Below are 18,415 nucleotides of genomic sequence, written 5' to 3'. Positions count from 1 at the left end.
AAGGAACTTAAAAGTTAGTTGGGGAAGGGGGCAGATAGGGTGACTCAGTAGAAACTGGAGTCCTGGGTTCAAAATCTGTCCTCAGACACTTCCTATTGATTCTAAGATGGAAGGTAAGAATTAAAAAAAAAAGTTAATAGGAGAGATTCAACTCCAAATAGTTATATTATAATAAGTAAGTCGTGCCAGAGAGGTCGGAAGTTGATTTCTCTGAAAAGGAAGTATAAAAATTGATCTTGAAGAATGGTAGAATTCCAGCAGGGGGATAAAGTAGGGAAAGTCAAGGAAAAGGAAAGGTATGAGCAACAGTAAAGAAGGCAAAAAGCTGAAGGCAAAAAGCGACAAAGAGAAGTCTAGGTTGTACTAGCAATGTAGAGGATAGTTAAGCCATTTAAAGGATATTTTTTCCCCAAGGGAGTCATTCAGGGAGGTGGGTACCTTAAGGAGAAGGTTCTGACAGAAGTTACAAAATATATTAGAGAGAATTGCTGGCTATTTAAAGGTCTATGACAATAGTTGAGGGGGAGGGGAGTAATACTTGCCACTAAGGGATGGCAATGATAATTTACCGAGTAAAGAGAGGTGTAAATATATAAAATATATCGGAAGGATGAAGTACAAATTTCCCATATAGCACGTGTAGCAAGAAATCATAATTATATTAGTTCTTCTGGAAGAGGATGAAAGGATCTTCGTTTATCATTCCAGAAATTGATGAAAACGTTCCTAAGCCGGTACCCTGAAACGTTACTTAATTGCTGTCAAAAATGTCAAAACATTTGCCCTCATAAAGGTTTCTTTAAGGTGATTCCGAAAGTGTATTTCGTAACAAAACGCGTCCCTCCAGGGAGCTTGCTTCGGGAGAAGGGAGAGAAGAAAGAGTCAAAAGAATGGACAAGAAAGGGAGGAGAGAAGAAAAAGAGGCTGTGAGAAGTGGACAGTAAAAGGGAAGTGAGGGAGGAGGGGAAGGTGGAGCCAAGAAGGAGAGAAGCAGACAGAGGTGGAGCAAGGGAGGGCAGGGGCCAGGAAGGGAGGGAGAGGTGAAGAAGGAAGGCAGGAGAAGGAAGACCTAGAGATCTGGGGAGTGATCTCAGAGGTGAAGATAATAAAATAAAGCCAGAGAGAGGGGAGCAGTTGGAAAGACATCCAAAATTAAGGAGGAGCTCAAGGATGACAAGAGAAGGGGAATGGTCAGTGGGCGTGGCGAAAAGGGGGCGGGGCGAGAGATGAAGGACTGAGGTGATCGTCAGCTCCTGGCTATCGCGAGAGTTGGGCCGGGGCCGAGCTCAGCAGTCTATTCCCCTCCATCCCCAACACCATCCCGGGAGGAGCAGCGGCTGCCGGAGCCGCCGGCTCTGGACTCTCCCAATTCTGAGCTCTCATCATGGCGGCGGCTGCGGCGGCTGTCGGGGGACAGCCGTCGCCTCAGTCTGAGCCGCCTCACCCGGAGCTGGGCCGGGACAAGGCGGCCACGGCGGCACACCTGAAGGCGGCGCTGAGCCGACCGGACAACCGGGCGGGCGCCGAGGAGCTGCAGGCTCTGCTGGAGCGGGTGCTGAGCGCTGAGCGGCCGCTGGCCCGGGCAGAGGGTGGGGGGGAGGAGGCAGCGGCGGCCGGAGGAGGCAGCGGGGGCGGTAGCGGCGGCGGCCCGGGGGCGGCGGAGGAGGAGGCCCTCGAGTGGTGTAAGTGCCTTTTGGCCGGCGGCGGAGGCTACGAGGAGTTCTGCGCCGCGGTGCGGGCCTACGACCCCGCGGCGCTCTGCGGCCTGGTCTGGACAGCCAACTTCGTGGCCTACCGGTGCCGGACGTGTGGCATCTCCCCCTGCATGTCCCTGTGCGCCGAGTGCTTCCACCAGGGCGACCACACTGGACACGACTTCAACATGTTCCGCAGCCAGGCCGGGGGCGCCTGCGATTGCGGGGACAGCAACGTGATGCGGGAGAGCGGGTGAGCCAGGGCTGGCGGTACTGGGGGAGACCGGGAGGGAGCTGCTCCCGGGGCTCTCTCAGAGCTGTCAGTGGACAGGAGTGGCGGAAGAGGGAGGGAGCAAGAGCCACATGGGGATAGAGGTATCGGAGCTGTCACCAGTGGGGGAGGGGAGCTGTCGCTCCTGGGCAGCCTTCAAGGGCGGGAGCTGCCCTGTTGCCTGGGGCCACGGGGTTGTCAGTTGTGCACTTGTCCGGGAGAAAGCCCTTGGAGCTGTCCTGTTCGTTGTTCTGCCCAAGCGGACTTTGGAGGGGAGAGGGAAGAGGAGAAATAAGTCCAGCCTAGGGCAGTCGGGGCGGGGAGATGCTGTCACCGTCGGGGGAGGGACAAGTTGGGAAACTGTCCCGGGTGTCCCCGTCTGAGGGAGGAAGGACCCGAGGAGCTGGTGCCTGGCATGCTGGTGTGTTTGGTGCGGGAGGTGGGTGGAGAGGAGGGAGGAGCCTCGGGGAAAGTGACTGTGGAGCTGTCAAGCAGGTATTTAGTTGTGCCTGGGAGAGCTCTAGAATTGAGTCTTGGAGCAGTTAACTGGGAGGGTTTCCCTCTCCTTTTTTTGGGTGGGGGGGGAAGGGTGGTAATGGAGGGAGAAAGACCGTGTTATTGTAGTAAGGGTATTCTCGAGAGAAAGATAATTGGCTAATTCACCAGGGGAACATTTTTGACAAGTTTTTTGGAGGGGAGAGGGAGGAGGTATTGTATTGGGAGGTAGGGTTAGGGAAGGGGTCCGGACCTATGGTTTTAAGGTATAGGGAACTCCTGATGAGGAAATTCCTTTTGTCAATGCAGATTGGCAACCGCATTTGTAAATTAAAAAAAAATTTTTTTTTTAACCGGGGACATAAAAGATTAAGTGTAATGCCCAGGGTCAAACTGCCTTTGTTATCTGAGGAAGGATGTGAAGTCAGGTTTTCCTAACTCGGTCCAGCCAGTCTACATACACTATCCCTTCTCATTTGCCCTTCACAAACAGTATTTGGATACTTATAAATATACACCTGAATGATTTCATAAAAACTGTAAAGGTAATCTGGAGGTGGGTCTCATATTGAAGATGATATGAGTAAAAAGTTGCTGATGTCTGCATTTAGCATATTAGTAAAAGATGAGATCTTCTAAGGTGCCTCTGACAATGAAAGATGGGAGCTTTTAGTTGAGTAGTAGTTGATGATTTAATTGGCTTTAAAATTTTAATGTTTTCTATCCCTATTTTTAATTGTACAGTTTAAAGTCTGTAGTCTTTTGTCCCCATTTTTCTCTTATGAGTATTTATAAAGTCATATGGAAAAAGGCAATTCTCATTTTTATGTTTAAATAGAACATGAGACTATTTAAACTTTTAATTTATGTATTATTAATACCTCTTTTTTGGACTTCTGGTTTGCTGTCCAAATTTTTGGTATTTGTGATGGAATCTCTAGCTTTTGCTGTTTTTTTTCTTTTTTCTTCTTATGTATCTTATTTTACACTAGTCTTTTTATATATGTAAAAAATATACTGGGAACATACAGGAGTAGAAGAAAAATTACTTTGATGCTACTTATCAATTTCAGTAAATTGTACAATTGATCTGGCTTGGCCTTGAGAAAAGTCTGCAAAATCCCACCAGGAAGTGATATAATGACTTTTTATGAGAAGTTTTCTTTTGATTTTTTTGGAGTCACATTTTGGATTAGAGGTATAAAACTAGTTGTCATCATAATGCCACAATGTAAGATTATATGTCAGTTTTATTTGAAAGTAAATTGAGAACACTCATCTTGACCATGGGGTAGCCTTCTTTTCTTCTTATTCTAGAGTCCTTATTGTATGGCTTCATTCCTGTATCTTTTAAATAGGTATAGGAACTGGACCTGTGATTTCATTGGAACTTCAGGGTGAGGAAAGTCCTCTCTTACCAAGGCAGGTTGGAACCTTCTCTGCTATTTATGGTCTTAGAGAGTTGCCTAAAGAACTGAAAAGTTAAGTGTCTTGTCCAAGATTATAGGAAATTCTCTATCAGAGAGAAGAAATGGATATAAGTTATTCTGGCTGCAGGTCAGCTCTGTATTCACTTGTGTCACTCCTTTGTGTATCCTTTAGATACTTGGTGAAATCAATCACTTTAACTTAGAAGTTTGAAACACTATCAGACAAATATCAGAGCCAATGGATATGGGCCATTTAAAAATGATCTTATTTCAGATCCTTGTTCATTTTGAAATTCCCCAGTTCAACTCAGGATAATTGTTCAAATCAATGAGCACTTATTAAATGCATGTCATGTGTGATTTAGTGGTTGGAGGGAATAGCCTTAGAGACATAAGAGCCCTACGTTAAATTGTACCTCTGACACATCCTGTTATGTGACACTGGACAAGTAATAGGATTAGAGATTTAGAGTTGGAGAAGCTTAGAGATCATTAGTCTAACCCCCTCATTTTACAGATGAAGAAACAGGATAGTTTAGTGATTTGCTCAGGGTCACACAGGAGTAATAGGTGAGGCTGGGATTTGAATCCAGGTCCTCTGACTGAAATACATTATTCCTTTCTTTGACCACTGTCCCCCCTCAATGTCCTAGTCAACTCCCAACTCAGTAAGCCTCTTAAGTTGTGAGTTGCATTAATAAAGTTTCGACATTGGGAACTACTTGAATTTTTGGAAGTATGGGCTGGATAGGACCAAAAAAACGAATATTTGCTATAATAAACTAGGTTGAACATCAGGGTTTTTCCCTTTGAGCTGCACTAATGACTGTGCAATGATCCTGAATTTAACACAGGAGGAATTCAGTGTAATCCTTCTTGACTACACACACTTACCCAACCCATTGCCTTTGTAGACATTATAGCTACTGCTTCATTAGTTGTAGAGCTGGAAACTTTGTGAGAACCCCAAATCATGAACTTTTGAATTTTGACAAAGTGTAGCATGTAAAGCTTGTTCATTCTAGTGGGAATAGATATGCTTAAACCTTTTCAATCTTAAAAAATTCTCAATATTTTTTGAGAGCACTCATGAGTAAAGATATGTTGGGAATTTATGGTTGGTCCGTTGTTTTAACTGCTATGGAATTTTTCAGTCTCATCATTCAGTTCCTTCTTCCATACAAGAAGGATTGTTTTTAACTTTGTAAAAAAGAGGAAAAAACTTTCCTCCTGTGACTTTATTTAAAGTAGAATATACTGAAGGTGATTAGTACTAGTCTGTGTTTGGGGATCTGAAGTGGGATTTTGGATAGGTTTATCCTAACCCATATCATAATATTCCATTTTACTTTCAAATTGGTAATTATGGAGAGCAGTCTGCTCTTACTTTTTGATTTGGCAATATTAAAAAAAAGTTATCTTTGAGTCTTTTGTTTCTGTCACTATCCCTCTCTATTAACTCAGTTACTAGTATCTTTTTATTTTATTGAGATCAGACTCTTCTTTCTTCTTATTGTTATTACCCTAGTATAAGTGCTAATTACCACTCTTCTTGGTCTGTTATAGTACCTACCACTTTCTGTTCTTTTCAGTATATTTATTTCACTGCTGCCAAACTAATCTTCTTTAAGCATTTGTCTGTTCATGTCAATCTTCTGCTAAAACTCTTAAACCTCTCTGCTTACCCACTTAGTAAAGTCTAAACCTTTTAGCTTGACATTCAAAGCCGTCTCTGACCTGATATTTTTTCAGCTATCTCTCATGCCTTTCAACTTACTATATGTTCCAGCCAACTGGACAACATGCTAACCGTATTTCCCTTTTCTTTTTCTTCCTACTCTTCGCTTATATACTCTTCATTTTATTGCTTTTCTTTCTTGGCTAATGCTTTTTCCTATGTCTTGTAGAAACTTTTGATCTATATTTACCTATTGAATTCCTACCCATTGCTTTAAAAAGCCAATTGAAACCCTGATATCCTCAGTCATTAATAACTTTCCCTCTCTGTAAGATCTCATATAGTATTTTACTTGTATCTTTAGTGCATTTATTTATACGTCACATTCTTCAACTAGTCTGTAAGCCAATTCAAGCTTGGAAGTATGTTATTTCTATACTTTTATATGTCTTCCCTCCTCCATTTTTCCCACCACCTCCAATCACCTAGAACAAGTGCTCTACACACAATGGGTATTTAATAAATGTTTATTGAATTTTTTGGAATCTAAAGCATGCTTGAAGAGAGAATTTTTAAAATTCTGTTGATTGTGTGGGGATACGATCCCTAAGGCTATGGAAAACATGAAATTATTAATAGCTACATGTAAATGTATCACTTGCCTTCTGCCAAGACTATGTTGGGCAAATACTGCCATTGATTTTTCTAATAAATTTAAACCATAATATGGAAAATCCATTTTATTATACAGAGGTTCTGGTATATAAACATTTATTGAACAGAAATTTTGATTATAAGAATTAATACTTTGTCAGGGTGGAGTATAAATATTTATTTTGAATTATCATGAATATTTTAATTGAGTAATGTCTGTTATTATGACATTTAAGGAAGGAGTGTTGATTATAAATTCCTTTCAGTTTTTGTCAGGATTCTGTGTACTTACAAAAAAAAAGTTATTTGCCTAGGTATCAGGAAGACCTGAGTTCAGATCTGTTCAAAGATACTTACTGGTTGTATGACCCAAGGCAAAGTCACTTAACCTCTGCCTTGTTTTCCTTAACTATAAAATTATATCAGGAGAGTTGCATCTACCTTGCAGGGTTGTTGTAAAGATCAAATGAGATAATATTTGTAAGATGCTCATTATAGTGCCTGGCACATAGTAGGCTCCATATAAATGCTTGTTCCTTTCCCTTTCCCTAATTCAAAATGTTATATAAATAATGATTCAAAAGTCCTTTTTTTTTTTTTTTTTTTTTTTTTTTTTTTTTTTTTTTAAACCCTTGTACTTCGGTGTATTGTCTCATAGGTGGAAGATTGGTAAGGGTGGGCAATGGGGGTCAAGTGACTTGCCCAGGGTCACACAGCTGGGAAGTGGCTGAGGCCGGGTTTGAACCTAGGACCTCCTGTCTCTAGGCCTGACTCTCACTCCACTGAGCTACCCAGCTGCCCCTCAAAATTCCCTTTTTAAAGACTTGGCATGCATACACCTTTTTGGTCATGGACAATGGTGTATAGGTTCCAAAGTATAAAAACTTTTATTAGGATAGTCAATGAAGTATAAAGTAGTTCATTAATTTATTTTTCTGGAATACTGGTATCCGAATATCATGGTTGTTAGTATCCAAAGCATGTATTAACTTTATTAGTGGCATGTGTTGTGTATTATGCTCAGTTTCCAGGATTTAAGCAGCATTACCCGTTACTGACAGTGCCAGTACATTATCTGTGGGTAAAATTAATGGCTATCCCTAGGGATTATAAAGGGATTATAGCATACTCTGATATAAAAGGAAAACCTAAATACTTAGTAATGGTTTTTGAACAGATAAAAAAACAATCTATAGTTTTAGATATATAATAGTGTCCCTTCATTTCCTGAGACTATATCATCATTTCTTCACAGCTTAAGATTCTCAGTATTATTGAGCAAGTGTTAATCAAAAACATGACATGAAAGAAAAATATTATTTTGTATGAATCTAAATAAAATTACATTGATAAATTCTTGGATTTTTTTCCAACTCCACTGGTACATATCAATTTCTGGGCTTTTAAGGATAGATATTACGTACATTGGTTAAAAATAAACAGTAATATAATTAAAAGGATGAAGAGATGATTTGAATTTTAATATGAACCAGCACTGTTTTAGATCCTCATTATTAATTTTATTTTTATTTGGCAAAATATTTAAATAACTATAACTTAACTCTAGTTGCATTATAATAGGTTTCTCCCTCCCTCTCCCCCCCACGTCACATATTGGTAATTTGTTGGTGGGAGTATCCTTGCACCAACACAAAAATGGTAACCCTGATAATAATTCAGTAGAAAGATCTTTACTTTGGCCAAGAAAAGTGACCCATCTTTCAGCTAACATGGTGATATTGAATCTATTAAACTAGCAAGTCCGTGCTTCATGTTCATACTGAAATCCTTTCTAGTTTGGTATAGAACTGTCTAGAGCTTGTATTCCTTTGGCATAGCCTTTTGGAATGCAGGCTGACCTTCATGCCACAAACAAGGCAGCAGAATAGGACTTTAGTGGATGATTCATTTTCTATTCAATACATATTCCTTTAGTCATTAAGTAAGTCACTTTTATATTTAGGTATCTACATCTCTTCTTATTATGAACTTTACATTCATAAAAAACATTTTATTATACAAAGAAGAACATAAAATGATTCTATGTGAAATTGTGAACCTCTGTTAAGTTTTTTTAAAAGTTTATATTTGCAAAATAGTAGCAATTGCCCAGTGCTCCTTTCTGAATTATTTTCTTCTTTGTATTTTTTAAATGTTTCCACTCCTATCTCTTTATTTTTGTATCTGACTACCCCTCTAACTTATCTCACATCCAATAGAAGCACTCCTTTGTAATAAATAAGTATAGCTAATACATACTAACACATTACTGGGTCTAAAAATATCTGTCTGTTTTGCACCTCTGCTCTAGCATGCCTCTACCAAGAAGTGGGAGGCATGTTTCAATATTAGTTTTTTTAAAGGATCAAATGAAATAACTTTTTAAAAGCATTTAGTCTTCCCCCCTCCCTTTTTCCCTTCCTTCCCTCTTTCTCTTTTTTCCCCCTTATTTCCCTCCCTCCCTTCCTTTATTTTTTCCTTTCCTTTTTCCTTCTGCCCTTCCTTACTCTCATCCTTCCTTCCTTCTTGTCAAGTTTGGTTCCTGCTTTTGTCAGAGTTCTGAAGTCCTTTAGAGTTGATATTTTGTGTTATTGTAACAATTATGTAAATTATTCTGCTTCTCATTTCACTTCATATCAGTTCATAAAATCTCAGGTTTTTCTAAATCTGTCATTTTTAAAATTTCTTATGGCATATCTCACTATGTTTGCATTAATTTATTCAGTCATTTCCCACTTGATACACATTCTTCTTCTTTTAGTCTTTTGCTACAACTGTCTTTTTTGTTTGTGGAATTTAACACTGTAGTAGGTATTGCTGGGTCAAAGGGTTTGTACACTTTAGTGAATTTTTTGGCATAGTTATGGATTGTTCTTCAGGAAAATCGATTGACTTCATAGCTTCACCAGCACTGTATTAGTGTTGGTATGCCTGTATTTAAGCCCTCCAACATTTGCCATTTTCCTTGTTTGCTGTTCTATTGGATATGAAGAAAGACCTCAGAGTTATTTTAATTTGCTTTTCTCTTATTAGTGATTTCTTTTTTCTTTCAAATTAATTTTTTTTTCTGTTGACAAAAATCTTTTTCTTCCTTTATTCACCATTAAAAAAAGCAAAATGAAATACATATAATATATAAAAATAATATATGTCAATTTCATGTATGTAACAATTAGGCATAATCTATCAAACCAAATTTTTGTATTGGTGATTTCCAAAAAATACCTAATCTGCATACTGAATCAATCACTCCTCAAATCAGAGGTCTTCTAGAATTATAATTGGTTATTGTGTTGATCTTTCAAAGCTTTTTGTTGTGACCATGTTGTTAATTGTAGAAATTGTTATTCTTGTTCTGTTTACTTCATTCTTCATCAGTTCGAATCAATTTTCCCAAGTTCTCTGAAATCTCTACCTTCATCATTTCTTAGAGCATAATATGTTCTATCCATTTCTATATTGTATTTTATTTAGACATTTCTCAATTATTTCCCAATAATTTCACCTTAGTTCCTAGTTCTTTACCACCACAAAAGAAGCTGCTATTAATATTTTTGTATGTATGTGTCCAAAGGTTTATTTTATTGCTGAGTCAAAGGGTACTTTTTGGACATAATACCAAATTGCTTTCCAGAATGGCTGAACCAATTCATAGCTCATTTTCCTGTGCTCCTTCCAATGCTTATTATAGCCTGGCACATAATAGGCTTTCTTTTATCTTCTGTTATCTTTCTTTTATTATTAGTGATTTGGAGCACTTTTTGATATAGTTGATGACAGCTTAAATTTCTTAATTTAAAATTTTTCCAATTCAAATTGTTTTATTGCTTTATCTATTGGGGAATGGCTCTTGTTCTTTTATATTAAAATCAATTCCTTGTACTTCTTGGATATCAGACTTTTTTTATGAGAGAAATATGTTGCAAAAAAATTTTCCCTAGGTAACTCATTTCCTTTCTATAATGCATGAATACCCTTTCAACAATTGTTTTGCCTTAGAGGATTTAGATTTTAGATTGTAAAGCACAACAGTTTGAAAATAAATTATTGTCCAGCTCATGGAAATTAATAAACTAAGAAAAGTTGTGCTTGAGTGAAGGCTAATATATATATGTGTATATATATATACACACAGTGTTATAAAAACTGCTTCATTTTAATTTCATTCTTTTTTCTTCTTCTAATCACTTTAATACTTTTTACTATTTTCCATCTGTAGTTATATATTGTTTGAAAAATAACATTTTGGACAGCACAGTGATTAGGATTTAGTATAAAGCTTTTTGATTGACGGACAGTGTTTATCTTTGAGATTATTAGAATGTTATTTTTTTCTGTTAAATTTTAGCCATATTCTAATATGTAAACAAAAATAATAGATCTAATTTCTTGGTTGAGTGGTGAGATTTTTGCATATTAAATTATACACATTTTGAAATTTTGGTTTGTTAGTGCCTAAGTTTTTATATGACTGCCATTATAGAATTTTACAGAGTTTTTAATATATTTAGATTTCCTTAAAACATGTTTCTAAGGGCAAGGCATTGACATATTTAACATTTTAAAGCATAATAATTAAAGCTACAACTTTAAATTGTTAGACTGTTTTTAGAAATTCTGAATAAAAATATAAAATGATAGACTTGTGGTAAAATTGATTGGTTATTCATTACTTCAGGTATCTAGGTTACAATCTGTCCTTTGAAAAATTTTAAAAATTGGAAGTTTGTTATTTGGCAGGATATAAAAATCTGATAATTAAATTAGCAACTATTATATTTAAAAGTGATTGTGAAGTGAAAAAATTCCTTATTTCCTCTAGAATATAGTACTTAAAAATTTTTTTCAGTATTTGGCTTTTTTTGTTCAATTTCTAGTTCCTCTGTTATCTATACAAACGTTGGTGGGCACTTTTGGGATTATTTCTTCAGAAATAGATCTTCAGCCTTGCAGGTGGAGAAACTTTATTTCTCTTAGATTATCCAGTGTTGATAAAACTTTATAACTAAGCTCTTGGAAACAACTTACAAAACTTAATCACAAATTTTCAATTTTCAATGGGAAATATATTTGGTTAATTTACTACAATTGTTTCGATCCTTTTAAGATATTTCCTTTCTAGTGTGCCATCAGGTCCACTAAGGAATGTATACCACAAAGTAATTTGATAGCAAGGGAGTTGGATAAAAATTAAGGGACATTTTATGCAGAATATAATCAGATCTATTGTTTTATCTTTTCCTATTTTAGGGGTTCACTATTTTAAGTTTGACCAGGTGCTTTTTCAATGATGTTGAAAAGATACAAATTTTACTTTGTTTTTTCCTCTTTTTCCAGTTTCATATTGGATAGAAGATTCATTATTTTCATGAGTCTATTGATTTTATTGATTTGATTTGATTTGATTTTTTTAAACCCTTAACTTCTGTGTATTGGCTCCTTGGTGGAAGAGTGGTAAGGGTGGGCAATGGGGGTCAAGTGACTTGCCCAGGGTCACACAGCTGGGAAGTGTCTGAGGTCGGATTTTAACCTAGGACCTCCTGTCTCTAGGCCTGGCTCTCAATCCACTGAGCTACCCAGCTGCCCCAAGTCTATTGATTTTAAATACAGTTTCTTTGCATATTTTATAATTCTTCTGGTTCATTTGTGTACCTACTTTCCTTAATAAGGCTTTTATCTACATGTCTACATTTCCCTGAGTTTTTTTCCTATGTCATTTAGATTTTAGATAAAAATTTCACTACAACAAACAACATAATCAATATTAACAAAACTTTATATCTGTTACAATACTTTACAATGAACAAAGAACAGAAAGTAGAAAAAATATACATTATACAGTATCATTTTATTTCACCTTTATCATAATAATCTATATTTTCATAGGGTTTTATAGTTCAGAAAATGGTTCTGTAGATATTCTCATTTGATATTTTATCTCTTCACCTTTGAGGTACAACAAAAGGTTGCTAGTTACTGGCAAAATTTTTCTTATATCCCATATTGATTCTTAAATATTAATTTAATGTTTTAGAGATATTTCTTTACAAGTTTCATCTATGACTTGAATATTTTCCTTTTATCATCAGTATTCTTTCAAGAATAAAGTACTTTTGGATATAACCTATATCAGACTATTCACCATCTTGGGGAAAGGGGGTGGGAAAGTTAAGGAAGGAGGAAAATCAGAATTTTAAAATGTCAAAAAAATTGTCAAAAATTGTTTCTATTTGTAATTGAAAAAATAAAAAAATTGGAAAAAAGAGAATAAAGTACTTTATTGCTTTAATATCCTCATCATTCCTAATTCTTTGTAAAATTGATTTTGCTTCTGAAACTGTTCTTACAAAGGTCACTAATAACCTGGGAATCATCATCATTGTCAGTTGCTGCTGTCTCTTCCACCTGTAACTGTACTGAGTGAGGTGGGTAGACTGTCTTTATTAAAATAGTTATAATGCTTGCAGCTATGGTATAGTAGAAAGAGCCTGACTTTCTAAAAGTCAGGAGACACTGGAACCTGAGGCCCATCATTTATGATCAGTAGCTGTGGGATCTTGGTAGTGCTGCTGCTGAGCTTCAATTTTCTCATCTGTGAAAATGAGGATAATACTTACAATATCTGTCTGATAGGGTTGTTGGGAAGAATGTGATTTTTAATCTTTAAATCCTTATGTGAATGTGAGCTCTTACCAGTAGTATCTATTTGAGACTTTCTGACTGCTTTTATCAGAAGAATTTCAAGAACTCTGAAAAAAAGGGCTTTGGAGAGAAATTATGTTGGTATCTCTAAGACTGGAAAGTGGGGAGGGAATCCTACAGTTAATAATTACAAGTAGATTTTACTTGGGAAGTTGCTGTTATCTTTTTTTAGTTTTATTTTCACATAGGGGTTTTTCAAGGGAGTCAGAACTTTGCAGTTAAACATAGTTAAGGAATCTACTTATTGCCAACAGAAAAGTATTTGACAGGTAATATTTTGAATATAAGTTCTTAATACTTCTCAGCTTAGAATGTTTTCTTTTGTATTTTTTAAGCACAAAGACTTCTTTTTGTTTTTCAGTTCCAAAATTTTTCTTGCTTTCCTTAACCTATAAAGAAGGCAAGAAAAACAAAACCCATTACAAATATATAGGCATACAAAACAAATTTCTGCATTCACAATCAGAATGTTTTTGTAACATTTTTTTACTACAAATTTAATATTTGACAAACATTAACATTTTAGTATACAAAGAATAAAAAAGAAGGTTGCATATGTGAATTTTTGTTACATAGTTTTAAAAAATATATTGAACTTAACACTAACAAAATTGGGCTCTGCTCCTAAACTTTTTTGTTTTTGTTCTGTATATTTTTATTGTGCTATTAATCTTTTCTTGCCTTTTTTTTTCCCCACGATCTCTGTTAGAATATGTATTTGGACAATAAAACCATAGAGGTAGGTAGGTGACTTCTTTTTGGAATATTCTCCAGAATTCTGTAACATTCTGTCACTATAGTGAATATTTGCTTTTGAGATAGAATTGACCCAGTCTTTGCTGAACCAATTTCTACATAACAAGTGTTCTAGGGTAGTCCTTGCATTGCAACCCACACCATTTGGAGACCTTGGCCTTCTAGGCAGGTTTTGTTGCATTTTTTCATTAGTACTAAGATGCATATTACTGGAATATTGAGATTCTGTAGAAATATATATATTTCAGGAGTAAAAGGCCTTGTAATTCAGCACCTTGTGTCAAATGAAATAAGTAGTGTTTTGTGTATGGTAGTCTAGAGGAAAAACTTAGTTATACTGTTAGGGAAGAAATATATATTTTAAAGTTGTACATCAGATGATTAAAGAGGCAGAACTTAAAATATTGCCATCTTTCACATTTCCTATGTTTGTTCTTTTATCTTGGTCAACAAACATTTATTATTATTATGTGCCAGGCACTGTGCTAAACTGGTTTTAGCAATTTTATATAGGTTATATATGTCTTATAGAGTATATATTTCTATATTTGTCATGTATGTTTTGTGTGACAATAATGTATAACTCAGATTTAATTGCTTGCCAGTTTTGGGAGGGGGGAGGGAAAAAAGGAGGGAAACAGTTTGGATCATATAACCTTGGAAAACTTATGTGGAAATTTGTTGTTAAAATGAAAAACATTTAAAAATATGTTCGTCATGTTGTGGAAGAAGACATGTATCACTAAAAAAAGACTTAAGAAGAAAATAAAGTGAAAAATGATATGCTTCTATCTGTATTCAGACTCTATCATTTCTTTCTCTGGTGGAAGTATTTTTCATTATGAGTCCTTTGGTGTCTTGAATCATTGTTTTGCTGATAATAGTTGTCATTCATAGTTGATAATTGTATAATATTGCTGTTACTGTGTGCTATATACTCCTGGTTCTGCTCTCTTCATTTTGCATCAGTTCATGTAAGTATTTCCAGGTTTTTCTGAAATCTTCCTGTTCATCATTTTTTATAGTACAAAAGTATTCCATTACAATAATATACCATTACTTGTTTAGTCAATTCCGGCATACCCCAATTGATAGGCATTTCTTCAATTTCAAATTCTTTACTACTGAAGAAAGAGCTTCTATAGATATTTTTGCACAAATAGGCCTTCTCTGTCTCTGTGTCTCTGTGTCTCTGTGTCTCTGTGTCTCTGTGTCTCTCTCTCTTTCTCTCTCTCTCCCTTCTTCCCTCCCTCCATCTCCCTCTTCCCTCTCTCCCCCTCATCTTTCTCCCTCTCCCTCCTTCTCTCTCCTCACTCTCCTCTCCATCTCATCAGGATATAGATCTAGTAGTAGTATTGTTGGATTAAAGGATATACACAATTTTATTCCCATTTAGTGATGGTTCTAAATCATTCTTCAGAATGGTTGGATCAGTTCAGAACTTCACCAATACATCAGTGTCCAAATTTTCCCACATTGCTTTCAACATTTATAATTTTCTTTTTCTGTCATATTAGCCAGTAGGAAGAGAATATTTGAAGGAGCTTACTTTAGCATGAGTCATATTTAATATCCAGTCATGTAGCAAAGTTCCACATTTATTCACAGGGTATTATAGCTAGTCTTAAAATTAACCAGGTGGGAAAATTTCCTGTTTAGAAAAGAAACAACACAATAGGAAACTGAATCAAGGGGATCCTACTTTTGCCTGCCCAAGATCATCCCCTCAACTTCCCAGGGACATATATCCACCTGTAGTAGTTCTCAGGCCACATTCCCTTTGGGCAGCACATGGCATCCCCTATGAATGGTCAACTGTTGACTCAAGAACAATAGTCATACTCAGTACAATATCAGAATACAGATATCAGAATAAGAGTTTGCCTCAAATAAGTTTATGCCAATCATAGTTTAAGGTTAGGGTATTATCATTTTTCTCATGTTGCAAGAACAGTGAGCACACAGGACTTCTCATTTACCCTTTATTTATATAATATGAATAACTACATTCTGAGGTTTCACACATACAGGGGATGATACATAGTGATGCTAAATCCCAGCCTCCAATTTTGTACTGCCTTTTAACCCCTGAGGAAAAACAAAGTCTTTAAAAAGGTTTTTTATTACAAAGTTGACTCAGAGATGTAACTTCAATACTTGATAATTTTATACCTGATTAATAGGACTGATAAGATCTTACGACCTTGCCCATGTTGAAAATCTCAGGGGACATTATAGAGAATAACTTGAGACCTTTGCTATGTTTTTCTCCCAACAGTATGTCATCAGTATTAACTTTTTAAAGCAAAATATCCAATTAAATAGTTTTCATACATTTTTACCACATTTTAAAAATAATTCATAATTTAAAATCCAATATTACCTAGAAAAAGAGGTTACTTTCTAATAGCATTTCTGATGCAATGGTTTCCCAAATTTTATGATATAAGAAAAATTTTAGAAACACAATTATAATATACACATTTTCATGTATTTAAAACAGGAAATGAAACTTATCACCTGTCAAATGACACCACTCTAAGTGGTCTAAATTCTCTTACATAGAAAATAATTCATCTTGTCACTTTTGACATTCTTATATTTAATTACCTTTAAACCCTAGATAGAGTAATTCAATATGGAATGATAACACTCAACAAAAAAAAGAATAGTTAACATTTATATAGTGTTTACCATATGCCACACACTATGTTAAGTACTTTACAAATATTATATCATTTGATCTTCACAGCAAACGTAGGAAGTAGATGCCACCATTTTACATGAAGAAACTAATGTAAGGTGAAATGACTGCTAAAGATCACACAGCTAATACATTTCTGAGATCAGATTTAAACTCGGGCTTTCTGATTCATGTAGTTTCTAAGAATATCTCCTTAATGCAAAATAGCAAATGTATTTGTCGTTAAGTTCTAAATTATCACAATTGTCCTAGAATAGCATTGTAAATAAGACCATATTATTTAACTACAGGATAAAACTTCAATCAAATTAAATGTTGGTTTATAATCTCAAATAGCAATATTTAGAACTTCAGTTTTCCTCCTAGGGCCATAAACTTTCTACATCTTAAATTTTAAGAGTCCATGGCTTTTAGTTAATAAACACTATAATTCAATAGGATACTGTCCATCCGAAATTGCTATGAGGCAGAATTCTTTTAAGTTTTTCTCAAGGGGCAGCTAGACCTAAAGATGGGAGATTCTCAGTTCAAATATGGCCTCAATCACTTTCTAACTGTGTGACCTGGGGCAGATCACTTAGTTCCCCCTTCCTAGCTTTGACTGGCCTTCTGCTTTGGAACCAACATATAGTATTGATTCTAACACTGAAGGGAAGGATTAAAAATTTTTTTTCTCAAAACCTTCTTAACCCTATGGAATCAAAACCTTCCTTAACCTCTTTTCAAACTCCAAACTGTTTTCTTCTCAAACCTCTAGTCATAGTCAGTACAAAACTAACTTCAACTTTCTTTGCTTTCTCCTTATTTACTCATATTCTTATTTTTTTAAACTTTCTCTCTTCTTCTTCTTTTTTTTTTTTAAGACCTTTACCTTCTGTGTCTTGGAGTCAATACTGTGTATTTGCTCCAAGGCAGAAGAGTGGTAAGGGTTAGGCAATGGGGGTTAAGTGATTTGCTCAGGGTCATGCAGCTAGGAAGTGTCTGAGGCTAGATTTGAACCTAGGACCTCCTGTCTCTAGACCTGGCTCTCAATTCACTGAGCCACCCACCTGCCCCCTCTCTCTTCTTTTTATAACCCTTCAGTGGACTTGGATTAAAGCCTACTAATTAACCTAAACAATTAATTCTGTGGAACTATTTCCAACTGGTTTCCAAGAGAAAGAAAAAAGTTCCTTCCTTTTACCTGTATTTCTTCAATCTCCATCCCGACTTAGGTTTTCTAAATTTCTCTTTCCCTATCATTATCCTTTCTCCTTGTTTTCCTGGAATAGTATTTTGGTTTTTGTTGTTTAATAATGATGGCAATTTCTGTTTCAAAGACCCTCTCAACTGTGCTAAAAATCCCATTTTTGCCTAGGCTATTGATACTTAAATCTTATTTTTACTCTCCAAGGTCCTGACTTTTATCTGGCTGAATTTTTCTTCCCATAATTTTCCCAATTCCTTCTGACCCTTACTGCTTAGTTGTGGACAAGATTTTCTTGACCCTTGCTTTTATAGTTTATCTACCTGGGAGTCCATAGGGACTCACCCCTCCTACTGTCTTATTCCCTTATAACAAGGGACATTTCTGTGCCTGCAAGCCCATTTCCTTATTTGCCTTTTCCAAGTGCCTTCTCTTCTTCATGCACAAATGAGAAAATGAAATAAAAATTTTGGTTTTGGGACCTGTTTCTCCTTTAACTTCATGACCCTTGGGAGTTCAGTTCTTCAATGACATATGACTGACCCCAATCATATAGAGGCTACAAATAGAAATAAGATTCCCCACTTTGACTGAGTGTCCACAGCCAAAAATTGTTAAAAAAAATCTCAATAATGAAGCAAACCTAGAAGAGAAGGTTTAAGGATGTTTATTGTAGCACCCAAGGCAAAAACACATTGAATATGGCCAGGCATTGACTTTAAAGCATTTTGTAATAACAGGCGATAATCCTGATAGGTCACATTTCTAAAAGGGGATGGGCTAGTGTTATCTCAGAGAAGAGTTTATAATCCAAGTACATGTAGATTTCTAAAAAGGGGATCAAA

At 36.0% G+C, this 18,415-nt stretch overlaps 1 protein-coding gene across 1 annotated transcript in view; it reads left to right on the top strand.

The window, feature by feature from the left end:
* The first annotated feature begins 1,299 nt into the window (after positions 1 to 1,299).
* UBR3 (ubiquitin protein ligase E3 component n-recognin 3) overlaps positions 1,300 to 18,415 on the top strand; it is a 255,154-nt gene continuing 238,038 nt past the window's right edge. Inside the window, 1 exon segment of the mRNA XM_044669094.1 lies at positions 1,300 to 1,947. Within this exon segment, the coding sequence (XP_044525029.1) occupies positions 1,385 to 1,947 (563 nt within the window). The 5' untranslated portion in view covers positions 1,300 to 1,384.

The sequence above is a fragment of the Gracilinanus agilis genome, chromosome 3, assembly GCF_016433145.1.
Source record: "Gracilinanus agilis isolate LMUSP501 chromosome 3, AgileGrace, whole genome shotgun sequence".
Classification (NCBI taxonomy): Eukaryota; Metazoa; Chordata; class Mammalia; order Didelphimorphia; family Didelphidae; genus Gracilinanus; species Gracilinanus agilis.
This window is presented reverse-complemented; position numbering and strand designations above follow the sequence as displayed.